The sequence below is a fragment of the Cynara cardunculus genome (assembly GCF_001531365.2).
Source record: "Cynara cardunculus var. scolymus isolate 2C chromosome LG 7, CcrdV1, whole genome shotgun sequence".
Classification (NCBI taxonomy): domain Eukaryota; kingdom Viridiplantae; phylum Streptophyta; class Magnoliopsida; order Asterales; family Asteraceae; genus Cynara; species Cynara cardunculus.
This window is the reverse complement of record NC_037534.1, coordinates 3,346,533-3,363,700: the sequence shown is the minus strand read 5'-3', so window position 1 is coordinate 3,363,700 and position 17,168 is coordinate 3,346,533. Positions and strand designations below refer to the sequence as shown.

Genomic DNA, 17,168 nt, shown 5'->3' with positions numbered 1-17,168 from the left:
CGACTTGTTAAAATAGAGTAGTTGATGGAGTTGGATGTAATATTCTTAAAGATTTTGACTTTTGATACTTTATTTTAGAGAATTTATTGCATAACTGTTAGAGATGCTCTTACTATATGTTCCTGAATCCTTTTTTTACGAGGGAAAGGCATATCTTTCCTCCCAAATATAAAAAGAAAAGACAACACTCAGACAATTTAATAAAATTACAAAACTACCCATCAATTTAACACCATCACAACAAATATAAACTATAAAGAGAACATTTGTAAAATTGACAATTTTCCTTTCTTTTTTCTCTGGTTCAAAAACGTAAAAGACTGCTTCATCCCCTTCCCTTAATTTCAAAGATGCAAAATTTTAGTTTCTTGAATATTGTTTTCTGGCTATTGCAGAGAACATTAAAGGTTGGTTTTTGTATTCCCATATGGTCATCTGTTGGTATTTCATATATATATATATATATATATATATATATATATATATAATATCTGTGTGTGTGTATAAGAATCTAGTAGTAAGTTCTATATATTATCAAGTAAACACGGAATAGCCAAATACAACCACAACTTTCTGTAATCTGTATAACCACATTCATCATTGATTTTAGTATAATATTTTAAGCATCCATAGATACATATATATACATACATGATACATGTGCATATATGCATTCAAGTTGGTGATCCAGATCATACAAATGCTTGTTGATAAACAAATGGTGAGAGCATGCAAGCAATAGATCATCTCCACGAATCTTGCTGCATATGTGCAGACAGAATATCCTAGAAAAACATTTAAGAAATCAACATGTTGATGATGAATATATAATTGCAGCAAGTACAGATTTTGTGTTGTTTTGCCGGTGGTTTTGGGAGCTGTTCAACATGCAAACTGATTCAATTCTCTCCTAAATTCATGTGTGAATGTACGACATTTCCCTCTTTTGGAATCTTTTTGCCTACATGTTCAGGTTTTTTTCTTTTATAAATTATCCTGCCAAGGAAAGAAGCAAGAAGAACCCTGTTTTGAGTCTTTGAATCCGGTCGAATTGCTGGAATGGAATATTAAAAACGAGATACAGACAGGGTTTTAGTTTACCCTTTTAGTACATGTTTAATATTTCATTCCAGTATTTCCGCCAAATGCTGATTCAGTAAGAAAGGGGTTTCTTTTTGACGCGTTCAATGCTTCAGTCACGCTTGATCAGCAACTATTTTCAGTCACTGCTTATCTAAGCCGGATTCAGACCTCACTCTTATTCAGCACTTACTCAGTTTGTGTTGGTTAGGGGGTTTTTTACTGATTATCAATGGGATTCGATTCGTGTCTTAAGAAGATTGTATTGTTTTGGCACATTATTGGTTTCCTTTTGTATGCTTGATTAATATTATATAACTTTATGTAGAGCCTTGAATAGGTTTTAGCATTCAATTCTCTTTTTGCAACTTATAATCTATGGGTTAAAAAACCCCACAAGGGTGGTGCCTGATTGGTTTGAATTTGGCTCCAAATGTGAAAAGTACCAGGAGGTCCCAGGTTCAAATCCAAAGAGAATAAAAATCCCCTTGTGACCACGGAGGTTCAAATGCGGTGACTCCGGGCTATCTGCAAAGCAGGTGGTCGTCCTGGGATTAGTCGGCTCGCATAGCGGGTTGGATATCCAGGTTAATAAAAAAAAATCTATGGGTTAAAATGTATTGAAATATAACGTATTTAGTTTTGATTTTTATTAGTGTAGCAATAACTTTTGTTCATAATTAATATAATAGAAGTGTATTTAGTTTTGATTTTTATTAGTGTAGCAATAACTTTTGTTCATAATTAATATAATAGAAGTGTATTTAGTTTTGATTTTTATTAGTGTAGCAATAACTTTTGTTCATAATTAATATAATAGAAGTGTAATTCTTTCTATTTCATACTCATTTTAATCAATAACCGATAGATATTTTAATGACTGAATAACGTGTATTTCAATTCTTGATTCAAGGAAAAATATAACATGAAAGCGTAATGGATGTAATGTAAGTTGCAGGGCCGTTTCTTCGCATGTTAAATACAAAATTTTGAACAAACGCCTTCATAATTTTGGGATCTTTCATCTACTTATGTAAAGGCAGTAAAGCCTTATCTATAGCATACCTTGGTGTAGAGATGAGCAAAATGGGCCCGGCGTGAGACCGGCTTAGAACCGGGACTGGGGCCAATTGGGACCGGGACCAGTAGGGACTGAAGACAAAAGGCTTGGTGTCTCTCTAAATTCGATCAAAAGACAAAAGTATGCGTCTTATTTTATGTGTCTTCTTTAATCATCTCTGAAGGGTGATTGAATTCAAAGGCTCAAGAAACGAATTTGCAAACCACAAGGGTTATGGCGTAGTGGTTGAGGTCTTGGTAGATGTGGTGGAATATCTCATATGCCTAGGGTTCAATTCCAGACTTACATAACAAATGTAGCCATTAAATTTATCAAAGCTGATTTCTTGCAGTTAGTCCAGATAACTTGGGACCCTTCCAAAAAAATTTTTGTGTACTTCGACCATGGTTCTAGATACTCAACAGTTTCAGATAATCAAATTGTTGATTGTTTAGGTTTAAATTATTAAATGTTTAAGTTTCAGTTCAGATTGGTGGTTATTTAAGTTTATTGTTTAGGTAATGCCTTTCTCCATGATTAATGTATATAACTCAATCTCAACCGTTTATTTAATTTGATAAATATGTGATTTCATAAAAGTTTTGATTATTTTCTAATATAAAGATTGATCATAATTAATGAACTCTGGTCATCTTTCATAAATATTCAGATCATATATATATATATATATATATATATATATATATATATATATATATCTTTATATTCTCATTTTACAGTGTAAACAAACGTTCTAAATGTAACAGGGTCTCCAAAAGTATTGGAACAACACCCCTGTTAAGTTGAAACCCGTTTATAACGTAAAATGGTAATGAAATTAAAAGAACTGAACGTTTATTATATTGATCGAAAAAAATGATTATTACACTTAATAGTAACCAAAATAAATTCCATCAAAATTTAATACAAAAGTTGTATATTGGTGCATTATTTTTTTCATTAACCTATATATTCAACTCATTATGCGGCTGATTAATCCCAAAACGACCATCTGTAAAACAGATAACCTGGAGTCGGTGCATTATTAGAGGAATAAAAGCATGGTATGGTTTTGAAGGAAGTTTCGTTGTGGGCAAATGGAAGTTTGCATAGGCTTATTATAAATAATGGAAGGAAAGTAGGAAATGGTGATGATGGAGATATTAGAAAGTGGTTGTGGTTGTGTTTGTGTTTGTGTTTGATCATATGATTACCAAAAGTATCCCTTTATACAATTAACTACTTTACACCTTTATTTTTTTAGATTCTTCTGTCGTCTTTATCCATATTTTCTTCTATTTATTTATTTATTTGTAAATTATGTTTTCCGTCCTTATGGCTTTTTAATAATTACCATTTTTGTCTGTGTAATTTTGAAATTGTGATCTTCGTTCAAGTTTTAAATGACGTGAGACGTGATGATAGAAACTCCCCCACTGTATTAGATACAGTGGCAAGGGTTACTGCTTCGTTACTCCTTCATAATATAAAAAAATGTAGGGTCGTGAAAAGTGTTACTGTATCACTTTTTTGTATGTCATTGTATATATTTTGAAACTACAATAAGACTTTTCCTTGGTAGAGTTGATAGGAAAGCCTCTTTTTTCCATCCCATAAATGAGTTTGATTAATTTTCTTAGTTTTTAACTTTTAATTTCAGATTTATTATGTTTAAAAGAACTGCAAAAAAGGACTTGAACCTAGTACCTTACTTATGAAAAACAATAAACAATAATTTTGTGAAAAATATACATGTATTTGTTTCTTATAGTCAAATGGTGTCACCACTTGAAAAAAATTTCCAGGTCTGTATTTGCGTGACGAGGTTAAGCCTCGAGCCTTATGAGTTATGGCGAGACCATGTTGTTTTTCAAGACGTGCTCTAAGAAGACATGTACACACACACACACATATATATATATATATAGTGTTTTTGAATAATACTGTAGCACAAATTAAATTCATATAAAGTAATAAAACTAAAAAAGAAAGAATAACCATTTGATACCAAATATATAATTCTTATGAAGAATGATATCAAGAGTATAAAATCGGAATTAAATCTCTACCACTCACTACTTTCTTCAGTTTTCAAAAAATTTGTGTTCGACTTTTCGTGTATATGAACGGGAGTAAATATTTACCTATTTAGGATTTTAGTTTTTAAGTTTTTTTTATGTTCATTTTACGTCTCGTTCATTATCGTCATTTATCTCCCTCAAAGTTGTATAATAAGAAAAAACATACACCTTGCAAAGTAACGCGTTGTAACATGTCATAACGCGTTACAATGCAAGTCAAACCTTAAAATGGATTTACAGGATTTTACGTGACGGAACCAAATCTTGATGTCATAATGAAGCCATAATAATGAAACTTAAACCATAGATTGTAAATTATAAGGACGAAACTAACAATAAATTGCAAACTATAATATAAAAAGAAGGTACTTTAGAAGATTTATACTGATATATATGGATATTATTTTGATGTAATTAAATGAATTACCTTTTTATCCCTGTGAGTTTGATAGAACTTCGGTTCTCATCCTTCGACTTCAATAATACATTCACATCTCTGTTGTTTGCATTTGGTTCTGGTATAGCTATCTGGAATTAACAGTCGTTTAAAAAAAAGGGTTAGTTACAAAACCGTTTATGGTACATCTAACCAGGGACAATTTTCTATAAACAGTTACATTGTTATAATCGAATTATTTTATTTCGGGACCATAACTACAGTCACCGCTTACTAACATTTTTATAACCAAACCTGGTTATAATCGAGACCATATAGCACCCGATTTTTAGTCATGTTTATATACGTTCGGTTATATTGAATTTTGGATCATTATTCAACGAATGATAAATCTAACCAAGAGGATGTTTATAGAATGTTTATCTGGTAAGTGTTTATCAAACCATGTTACTTCTTTTAGTATAGTGTCCTTGGCTATCACGGACTAATTCCAGAAAATTGCTACTGTAAAATATCAACCCTGATAAGCTCAGTGGTCACAATTGTTGTGTACGCATATAACTAAAACCAATGTCACATTACAATACCAGATTAACATGACAAGGACCAAAACTTTTACCTTGTGGAAGCTATTGTAATGACCGAGAATCTTATCAGGTAAGTGAGAATGACGATTCTTACCCAATGTTTTTTGATAGACATAAAAATTTTCCGATAACATAAATGATAGTCCATCTACCCAGGTTAAATTATCGACGTACACAACAGTTGTGGTCATTGAATATATTACAACTGAATTCTTACCGTCTTATTTTCCAACAATTAGTTCAGACATAGCCTAAAACATAAACATTTAATTTTTGATACAACATATTACAATGGAATCCGATGATTTTGTGTCACGTATTTTAACGAACAAAGGGGCGTGGGAAAGGCGGCTGCCACCAGTTTGCGATGGCAAATGCGCAGGGCATTGCGATTGTGTAGTGCGCACTGCCACTTGGCATTGATGGAAGATGTGTTGCGCCACGTGGCCATTTTCTGGCATGTCACCGTGGCTTATCATTCCACCTTCTAACGCCACGTTAACATCCTAACACCCATTTCTTTTTAATTAAATTTCCATTTTTTATTTTAATTTTAATTGGGAAACAAGAGAGGAAATCTCCTTTCCCCTTTCCACCCACTCACTCTCAAATAATTCCATTTTTATTTTTTTTATTCATTATATTAATTTCTTTTTATTAATTTAATTTATTTAAAATGGGTTTTTATATCAGCTTATACGTATTGATTACAGTCTGGATTCAAAATAGGTTTAAATTCATCGTCTGAATTCAAACCCATGATAACCATATTTTCTTTTTATATCCTTTGAGACTTAACCAGTGTGACACAACTGGTTTATTTATTCAAATACGAAATACGAGAGATAATACAATTTATTTTAGAATATTATATTTAAATAAAATAAAAATGAAATAAAATAAAATATAAAAAATGATATGGAGGAAAGTGGTCCAAGTTTTAAAAAAGTTGACATTTGGAATAAAAATTGTAATAAAATGATACAATTATAAGATCCAACAAAATAAAGTTGCATCAAATAATGTGGTTACAAAAATTAATAATTAATAAATAATAAAAAGTGAACTTTTGCCTCGAGCCCTTAGTTTCTAGTCTCCTTTTATATTCTCTTTTACCAAAAAGTCATTTCTTAATCTAAAAGATTTCTCAAAAACATTTACATAATTTTGTTACCGTAAAAGTTATTCCCACAGTTTAACCAGAAATGAAATTTTGGGCTTCAGGAAGAATAGATTTGATTTATTATATAAAAGCAAATAGTTTTTTTATTTTTTTATTTTCATTGATTACTGTTTAGTACATATAACCAAACATTCTCTTATTTGATTCAATAATATTGTAATTTAATAGATCAATTTTTAAATTTTTTAAACATTTTGATTAAATTATAGCTGGATGATTACTAAAAAAAGTTGTGGTTCTTAACCGACATAATCATGGTTGTATAATGTGGTTGCAAAGAACGAAAAGTGTATAGTCCCGTCAAGTCGGGTCCCGAGGTTTAAAGGTTAATATGGAGGCAGGAACGTATTCATAACGTGTTTATTGCAATAATTTGTTTCAAAAAGCACATATGCGTTGATTGGATAACTGATTAGCAAGTTTTGAAAGTGAATCAGTCGATTTGGCTACCTGTTTGAGAAAATGTTGTTCATTTAACCAAATTTTGTGATTTAATCAGTATTTATTAGAGTGCTACATTGGACAGATTTGAATCATTTATTCTCGAGATATGTAGGGATCTTTTTTAAGGATTCTTTTGGTCTAATAAAATCATATATTATTATATGATATCAGAATCAATATAGAGCAATCTGTACCCTTTAGCCATAATGACATTAAGGGAAAATGTGCATGTCTAAACTCCGTTAACGATATATTTTTACAGGATTAAAGAGGGTTATTGTATACACCCCTATTTATGTCAGAATCATTTTATCATATATTAAAAATGTAAAAATTAAGTTTTATTATTGATATATGTGAAAAGAAAATTAGTAGATAGGAGTGGAGACTTGGGATCATGTGAGACCAGTCTGTTTTCATGAAACCATCTTTTTACACTTGAAACTTCACAGTAAAATATTGCAAATGTAACCTTCACAATGTTTTTGCTGCGAAGGTTCAGATTTTTATTTTTATTTTTACAATGTTTTGCTATGAAGTTTCAAGTGTAAAAATGTGGTCTCATGGGTCTTACAAAAACATATTTGTCTCACGTGAACCCAACCCTAAGAGTGGATTTAACAATATATAAATGTGCATTTAATCTATCTTTAGAATGAAAGATGGTGATTTAGTTAGGGGGTTGATATCCCCACCCCCTACATCACTTTTCACCCCCTCCTCCTCACACCAACCCTCACTCTCACCCTCACAACTTTTCCTCACTCTCACCCTCACATACTCACCCCTTACACAATCTCACCCCCCTCACATGCACCCATAGGAGGGGGTGGGGTTAGAAAAACCCTTTAATTAACATGCATAACAATGAAGAAATTGACCAAAATTGTCAATCCCGAACCATATTCATTTTATAGTCATTTTAGTTCAAGTCAGAGCTTACACAAATGTCTTGGACAATTGTATAAAACCTATTTTTAGATTAAAAAAAATTATGCCAATTTATGTAATTTGAGTAAGAAAATTATTAAGAGTTTTTGCCTCATACAGCTCGGGCCAAAACCCGGGGGAAGTTATGTCTAAGGATCCGCATGGCCCTCGACAAAATCTTCTCATTATGAACTAAGGGGCCGTTTATCAAACGCTTACCCAGGTAAGCGTTTACCAAGTCACATTACCTTACCGGATGAATATGACAAAGACAAAAAATCTTATCCGGTAAGAGCGAGACAAGGAACAAGAGTCTTACCTGGTAAGTGAAGACGACGATTCTTACCACGGTAAGAGCTTATCGGGTAGATTATTGCATACGGTGTTGTCTTCGTGGAGTAAATCTTACCCGATAAGTAAGTAATAGCATGAATTTTACCGGTAAGCACTTATCGGGTAAGTTTTGGTAAACAGCCCCTAAGTAGGGCTAGTGTTTAGGATTCCTATTTGCATAAAGATTTTTTTAATCTTAAAATACGAAAATACGTAAGACATTTACATAAATTTTAACTAAAATAAGGATTCAGTACCTATAAAGATTCCACATTGATTGGGAGGGGAACAAATGTTACCTTATAAAGGACTTGATCTCCTTTATCGTAGGTGTTTTAAAGAGTCTTTGTGTTAAATAACCATTTCCCTAATTCAAACTGACCTCCTAACCATTTCTTTCTCAGGTTGACCTAAATGTCACTACTTTATCAGATTTGTGGTTATGACGACTAGGTCCGCAATTACAACAGTAAACTGGTTAACCAAATGATATGAATGGGTCAAAAGGGTTAATAGGCAGAAAACGACAAAAATATGAGTGGTAATTCATCGAAACATATGGGTCGTTGTTGAAGGACACATATCCTCCGCTGTCATCCACATCTTACAGCTTGCCCTGGTCCCACTTTTCTTATGCCAATTTACCATTTTGCCATCCAATAAGGTGGCTACTGCTACTCTATATATATATATACATCCTTCCACCACCTCCACCCCACTCCACTCCACTCCACCCCATCCACCACCGCTACCACCACCCACCACCATGGGGATTTGCAGTTCATGCGACTCCACATCTATAGCCACCGCCAAATTAATATCACACGACGGAACCCTACAAGAATTCTCGTCTCCGGTGAAGGTCTCTTACGTCTTACAAAAGAATCCGGCCACCTTCATTTGTAACTCCGACGAGATGGAATTTGACGACGTCGTGTCGGCTATCAGCGACGACGACGAGCTTCAGCTTGGTCAGCTTTATTTCGCGCTGCCATTGAGCCGGTTGAGACATCCGCTTTCGCCGGAGGAGATGGCTTCATTGGCCGTGAAAGCCAGCTCCGCATTGGCGGGTTGTCGCAGGAAAAACCTTTCTTTTACTACCTCAGGTGAGAAATGTCATGCGAAAAGTTCCGGTCGGGTAGCGGATGTTGGGGTTTTTGAGACAAGAAGCAGGAGGAGAGGCGCCGCATCCGCCGGCGGCGGCGGTAGTGGAAAGAGACGGAATTTTACGGCAATGTTGAGTGCCATACCGGAATAATTGTGAAAATGAGTGGCAAATTTGTAAATATTGTAAGAATTAAGGGTGGTAGTTTTAGCGAGATGTATGGATTGCTTTAATCATGGGGCAGTTCAAATTCGGGAGTTTACTTTTCTTTTCTTTTTTTCTCTTTTGCCATGTTACGTATTTCCATTTTTGGGGGTTCCTTCCAATTTTACCCCTAAAGTGGGTTGTTCATAATCCATATTACTCTCAAAATCATTAAAAAATCACAAAAATCAAACCTTTTTTTATAAATTTTGTTATATTTTCACAAGTTTTGATATTTATAATTTTTAAAGGGACAAGATAAATGCATCTCTGTATATTGTTAAATACGTATACAATAATAAAAAGTTTCTTGAATATAACAACATTATGACCTACTTTTTACATTATCAATGTATGAATTGACTTGAATCTGATATAAGAAAATGTGCAAATAACGTTAGAGCTGATATTTATAGAGTAATGTTATTTGTACATCTTTAATGTTAGAATCAAGTCAAGTCATATATCGGGAATATAAAAGGTTGGTTTTTATGTTGATGTGGGATTTTTATCCTGTTTACAGAGTAATGTTCTTTGCAACCGTTTTCTTATTAACTTGGATATTTAATCCGTTATATGAGCCGGTTAATCTAACGATAACCATCCACTTTACAAGTAGCCTGGAATTACCGCATTTGAACTTTCGTAGAGATTGATTCGAGATAATAGGAGATTGCTTGAATGGCAAGAATAAATGTGTCATTGTTTGGTGGACACGTTACGTTAATTAGAAGGAAAAGATGAACAACAATAAAGAAGAATTGAAGGGTATATATGTCTTTTCACAAAACAAAAAAAAGGGTAAAAGGGGTTTTTTGGGTTTTTAAAATTTTATTGCCATCGTGGGTTTTCTTTTTCTTGATTCAAAAGGGTATAAAAATGTATTATGAAACCCTACGTGTAATTAAGAATCTTGAATACACATTGAATTTTCTTGAATTTATGTTTGAATTTGTGTAATTATTTAACAGATTTAATGAACAGTTAGCTGCTGATTACTTGCAAAGTTAATGCTTGCATTTAAACTTCGTTTTCATTACAGCTGTATGCATTGCATGTAGCCAAATAAAAGGACAATGTGAACGTGTGTGTGTATATATATACATATATATACACACATAGTGGGAAGGTGTAAGTGTGTGTTTTTATCCAATATATCCATATAAAGAGAAAGAGATGTACATGGAGATTGATTCGAGATTGAGTCATGACTCAGAGAGTAGTACGTAATGCATGGGTGTAGATTGTTGTACTGATTGGTTTGTTGAGATTTTCGATACGTATAATCCCACACAACTGGTTCCCATGTCTATAGGATGTCTATAGGAGCTAGGGGTGAGCAGCGGAATCGGGTATCGATTATGGAACCGGAACCGTCTTGGAACCATCGGTTCTGGAAACGGAACCGATATAAATGGTTTCGTTCCTAAAATACGGAACCGGTTGAGAATGGTTCCGGTTCTCAATTTTTCGGAACATTTACCCATCGGGACCGGGTACCTGGAATCGGTGGGTACCCGGTATTTTCCAATAAGAAAATAATAATAATTTTTTAATATCAAATTTATATTAGATTTACATCTTGAAAGCACGCCGTCATCTAAATTCTTCATATAAAATGATTCGTATTTTTTTAAATTGTGTGTTCAATTGGATTCATAGTATGTAATCGTTAAACTTTGAACATTTACCATTATAGTATGTAATCGTTAAACTTTGAACATTTACCATTATAGTATGTAATCGTTAAACTTTGAACATTTTCTATTAGTCTATTATGGTTTGTAATCGTTAAAAAATATTTGTAACCATTATTTTGTATAATTTGTATTCTTGTTTATTTATTTAGTGTTTTGGCAATGTTTTATTTTTTATTGCTAAATAACAAAATTTTAATATTTTAGGAAGCGGGTACCCGGAACCGGTTCCCGGCAGTTTCGGTTCTGGTTCAAAAATTCAAGAAACTACTCTAACCGGTTCCGGTTCCAGTCAAAAAGGGCGGGTACCCGTCTATGCTCACCCCTAATGGGAGCTCATATATATGCAAGAAAAATTAAGGGTAATTCCGTAATTTGAAGTATATACTGGTAAAATAGAATAAATAAATTCACACACCTTCGGCCTTCCTCATATTTGGTGAGGTTTGAACTCTTGATCTCCTAAGAAATAAATAACTTACATACCGCTGGACCAAAGGCTCTTTAGTCATCTTAACATTCTTATTTACTAATTTATTCGGTATCTTTGTAGGGTTTTTTTGATTTAGTAAAATTAGAATTATTTTCTGTATCCATTTATTAATATATTTATTAGATAATACATTAGGTTTTTTCAATTAAATTGAATTTATGATTTTTGAAAAGATTAAATTATTAAAGTGAATTTCCCTTTTTACACCTACTCCATCTTCACCTTTGTCAAGTACACACCTTACTTAAATGAATGTTAATTCTTAATCAAGTAAATAAGAATTTACTATTTTCGGATAATTATAAAACACGATAAGGTTCTTATCGGACCTGCCCACGATGGAAAGTCGACAATTACGGTTCATATACGTATGTATATTTGCATTTCATCTACGTGCATATGTACGTTGGAGTACACTTGTGTACATATATTCTCCTTGTTGAAAGACTTGAACCCTAGATCTTTTGAAGGTTGGTTTCTACAAAATACTGATGATACTGGTAAGATCCAGATTTCTGTTATTCTTTTATGCAGCTTTTAAGTGTAGAGAATGGGCGGAAGTTTAAACAAAAATATGAAACCAATTTATAATTGTTGATAATATGTTTGGTAAAATAGTTATTGGCTAATAAGTTAGTTGTTAACAAATAAAATAATCATGTTTAATATAAATTAATTAATAATTTAAATAATAGTTTTAAATTAAATGCTATATATAGATATAGACTATGAAAAATGGTTTTATTTTCTAATTATTTGGAATATATATATATATATAGGGAGAGAGGGGGGATGTTTAAACGAGAACGCTGACTATTTAAAAAAACAAGAAAAATGCCGTTAATATACAAAATCACATGTGATTTTACATTAACGTCAGAAAAATGTAAGTAAACGATTTTTGAACCTGTATGATTTGTACGTGAATATATGTATGTATGTATGTATGTATGTATGTATGTATGTATGTATGTATGTATGTATGTATGTATGTATGTATGTATGTATGGTATTGAGGGTTTATTGGAAAAGGAAAATGGAAATTGATCAGAATAGTCATTCCTCTTATATAAATTGGTCTTCTACCCATTTCTCTCCCTGATTTATCCAAATATTATTGTGTTTGCAAGTCTCATGTACCCCATTTGCAGACCAAGCTAAAAGACAAAAGAAAATGAAATTGTAGACCTTATCGTCACAATTGCGGACTTGAGCCAAATATGATAGTTTTTTTTTTTTTTGCCTTTTAGTTGGGTCCGGAAATAACTGGAATTAGGAAGTAAACGCATTTTTCTCTTAAATGAATGTAATTTTTTACTATATTAATTATTTTGAATATATGTACTTATCAATCAATATTATTACTATTTACAATAAATAATTTATAGTACGTTATATGTGCAGTCGCTATCATAACAAGACTTGGAATTTCATTCGTAATCATAACAAGACTTGGAATTTCATTTCAGATGGTTGATTTGAAATGCAGGTTTTATTAATTTTTAATAATTTATATACGTCTGATGTAAAATAAAATGATCCAAGAAAATCTGTCTTTTTATCGTTATATTTCTAATAATCCCGTATCCAATTTTGATGTCACCCATATATCGATGTTGTTCGTATTTTTACGAATTATTTACCGATTTTATAAACGAAAATAAAAAATAAAAAAAATAAAATAGGAATTAAAAAAAATAAAATTAGAAATAAATGTGGTTGTTGGTCTTTGGAGATGAATATCCAGCTGGAAGAGAATCTTCCACTGTTCTTACGCAGGCACCTTCCATTGAGTTCGGGTTGGTCCATTCAAACTCCCTTTTTTATCTTCTACATTTTCTTTTCTTTTTTTCATATTTATTTAAATTAAATTATAATTTTTATTTAAAATTTAATCGGGTTTTTGTCACGTTTTAACCGAGTCTAATGTGTTTGCTTTTACTTTTTTTTATACGTGCATTATTGAAATATGTCTGATCTATAGAGATCTGTAAACCGTACACCATGTCTGGTAAACCAGTTTCAGACTTCAATATGTAATTATGACTTTCGAAAATGTCAACAGTACATGTAAGATTTGAACATGATAGAATATCGGCTCTTCATTGTTCGATTCTATTAGCATCACGTTGATATCGTTTGCTTGAAAAAACCATCTGGATATGGAAACCGTAATCATCACAAGTAAAGAAAAATAAAGAGAAGTGCATGCATCTCATTAGATGAGTTCAAGACACTTGATTTGGATGGTGGGTATGACCAAAGGAATCCAATGGTACTCTTTTGTCTCTGTTGTATCATCTTTTATGGATTATAAATTCGTTTTCATTTTAAATCATAAAAATGTATACAAACCTCCCATACCATATCATTCAGCACTAAAGAGTGTGGTTTAGAACATCTATGATGCAGTTTTCAGTTTTGATTAACCTGGATATCTAATCCGCTATGCGAGCCGACTGATCCCAGGGCGACCACCTACTTTGCAGATAGTCCGGAGTCACTGCATTTGAACCTCCGTAGCCACAAGGGGATTTTTATTCTCTTTGGATTTGAATCTGGGACCTCCAGGTACTTTTGATCTTTGGAGCCAAACTTAAACCAATCAGGCAACACCTTTGTGGTTAACATATATATTATATATATATATATATATTATATATATATATATAGAGAGAGAGAGAGAGATTATTAATTTATAAAAAAATTGGGTTTTGAGTTTGAAGTATATATTTTTATTTCTTATACTATTTTTTATTATATAATATATATTTGGGAATCAAATATATTGAAAATCTATTTTTTTGGACTATGATCATGTTATTGTTGATATTATACTTTATTTTCAAACTAATAATTATTGTAGACATGAAATACGATAGGTACAAACAGTATAAACTGCACCACATTATATCTTGCGTTTGAGGTTTATGTAGTGTGGTTTACGGTTTTGAGAAAAAAGTAAGAACTGTATATGCAGTACGATTTGCAGTTTAATCTAAAACCATACCAAACCGCACGACAAATACCCTAAGGGTGCGTTTGGTGCGTGGAACAGGATGAGACAGGACGGGACAGGACGAGACAGGACACACTTGTCCCATGTTTGGTGTGTTATTAAGTAGAACTAACTAGAACTAACTTGAACAAGAATGGGACACGGGTGTCCACCCTTACCCCCTAGAACTAAGTAGAACAAGGTTTTTTTTACTAATCTACCCTCACATGCGTCCTTCCCCGCCTTCCCGCAGGTCCTCCATTCCATCCCACCCTACCTCTCCTTCATCAATCGGCCACCGGCTCCGTTCATCTCATCTCGACGGCGAGTTCCGACTGTTGCTTGCCGGCGAGTTCCAATCGACGGCGACCATCTCATCGAGACGGCGAGTTCCAACCGACTGTTGCTTGCCGGCGACCGACTGTTGCTTCTCTTCTCTCCATACTCAGGTACGCATTATCGCCTTCTCTTCTCGACTGTTCTCGACTGAGATTCCGAGGTGGCCGAACCAAGCTCTGTGACCTAGTTTTTCTGTCGACTCTTCTCGACTGTTCATTGTTTGTGGTAGCAAACCAAGCTCTTCGACTGTTCATTGTTGAATCTTGAATCGTTGATGAATCTTGAATCGTTCATGGTCTTGTTCATGTGTCTTTGATGAATCTTGAAAGATGGATTGCGAAATCGATGTGCAGATTGGTTTGGGATTATTCCCCCAAATTGGTTTGCGAAATCGTTCATCGACTTGGTTTGGGATCACTTGTAACAATGGCAACATTACCATTGTTAATCTGTAGAAAATAGAGCAGAGAAGAGAACGAGTTCTGTCCTGGGGATAAATTGGGGGTAAATTGGTCATTTTAACCAGTTCTGTTCTGTCCTGTCATGTCTTACCAAACGCTGAACAGCTGTCATGTCATGTCCTGTTCTGTCCTGTCCTGTCCTGTCTTGTCTGCGCACCAAACGCACCCTAACTGATATCATTAATAATGCATTTTATACGAAAGCGAGTCGGTGATTATCGCGATCAATTTTATTTTACGATATATATATATATATATATATATATATATATAAAAGAAAAAGAAAATGGTGGATTTATAATTTATTGAATGGTGTAGAATAATAATGGAAAGACCAATTGATTAGGTAGGCCATGGGCCAGGAGGTTATAATAATTGAGTTAACGGGCCCAGAGTCATAAATGAGCCCAAATAGATTATGAGAACAATCCATATAATACAAAAGATCGGGCCGGACCTTCTCCAGCCAGTAAGAATGGATAGGGTTTTTCGTCGGCGCCGCTCCCTCCGGAAAACAACTCACGTGCGGGTACAATATTAAAAAGTAGGGTACCATGATCTAAACATATCACGTGGGGTACCCCATCCTCCCTTTTTTTTAAGGTACTGTTTGTTTACTATTCAACCCTTGACCCATCCATTTACACCGCTGTTACGTATAAATTTTAGATTTATATATTTCATATCAATATGTTGATTTTTTCGTTCTAGTTTTTAATTTTTAAGTCTTTAAAGTAAATAATTAAAGTAAATAATGTCGGTTAATAATCGTTGGGATAAACAAACTTGGGCGACATATGTGCTATAGTGGCCGGGACAAAGGGTCGAATGTGGCGTTAGGCAGAAAGCCGATGATTTCGATGAGGCCCTCCCCTTTGACCCGAACAGCCAGATTAATTACAAGTCATCCCCTACCTCAGAATCCTTTGATGGTAGTTACTAACAGCTGGAGTTTTCATGATAGCAAGGTGCTTCCCTTTACAATAATTTTGTATCTAAATATTTATTTATTAATAATATTAAAAACAAAGTCATCGACGCGTAGGTTCAAGTCAGACGGCTTAAAATAACATTGGTCAAGGTCGGCCAGTAAGATGATGCCAATAACTAAAAAGTGTAGCATGCCTAAATCTAACCGGGGTTCGCAAAGTTTAACTCAGATGTAGCCCTTCTTTTGTGTGCTATCTAACGGATCTCTTTTACCCGCTAAGCTTACGGTCCTTCTTTGCACTAAAGAACTAGTCAGAACAACTAACTGTCTACGTACAAAATTTACGGAACATGGATAAGAAATCAAGCGGGATTAAAGAGACCTGGATGAATTTAGTCCTTAATATTAATCAAAACAAAGTTATTTCTTGAAATGTAAAAGTTATGTTAAATTAAAACAAGGAAAAAGTCTTAAAAAAAAACCCAATGAACTTTAATGTTTGGAATGATTAAGTCATTGAACAATTTTTTGGAACAAATAAGTCATTGGACATTTCAAAACATGTTAAATAACTCACTGGACTTTCTAAAAACTTGTTAGATACATTCTAATAACCTATACAAATGGTTAATGTGGTAAAATAATGAAAAAAAGTTTGAAAAAAAGTCAATCGACTTTCATATTTTGAACGATTAAGTCCCTAAACATTTTTTGAACCAAAACAGTACTTAGATCGATAAAAATAAACAAATATACCAAAAAAATTACTTACATTTACAAACAATTACTTACATTAAAAAAAGTTATTGATAAAATTTATTTTAATTAAAAATAAAATATATTCT

General features: G+C 33.1%; 1 protein-coding gene across 1 annotated transcript; it reads left to right on the top strand.

Annotated features, from left to right (window-relative positions):
• Positions 1-8,828: 8,828 nt before the first annotated feature.
• On the top strand, positions 8,829-9,435 carry LOC112515969. Its single transcript, XM_025122956.1, has one exon. It carries the CDS (start codon positions 8,862-8,864, stop codon positions 9,351-9,353), a length of 492 nt encoding a protein of 163 aa, XP_024978724.1. The 5' UTR covers positions 8,829-8,861; the 3' UTR covers positions 9,354-9,435.
• Positions 9,436-17,168: the final 7,733 nt, after the last annotated feature.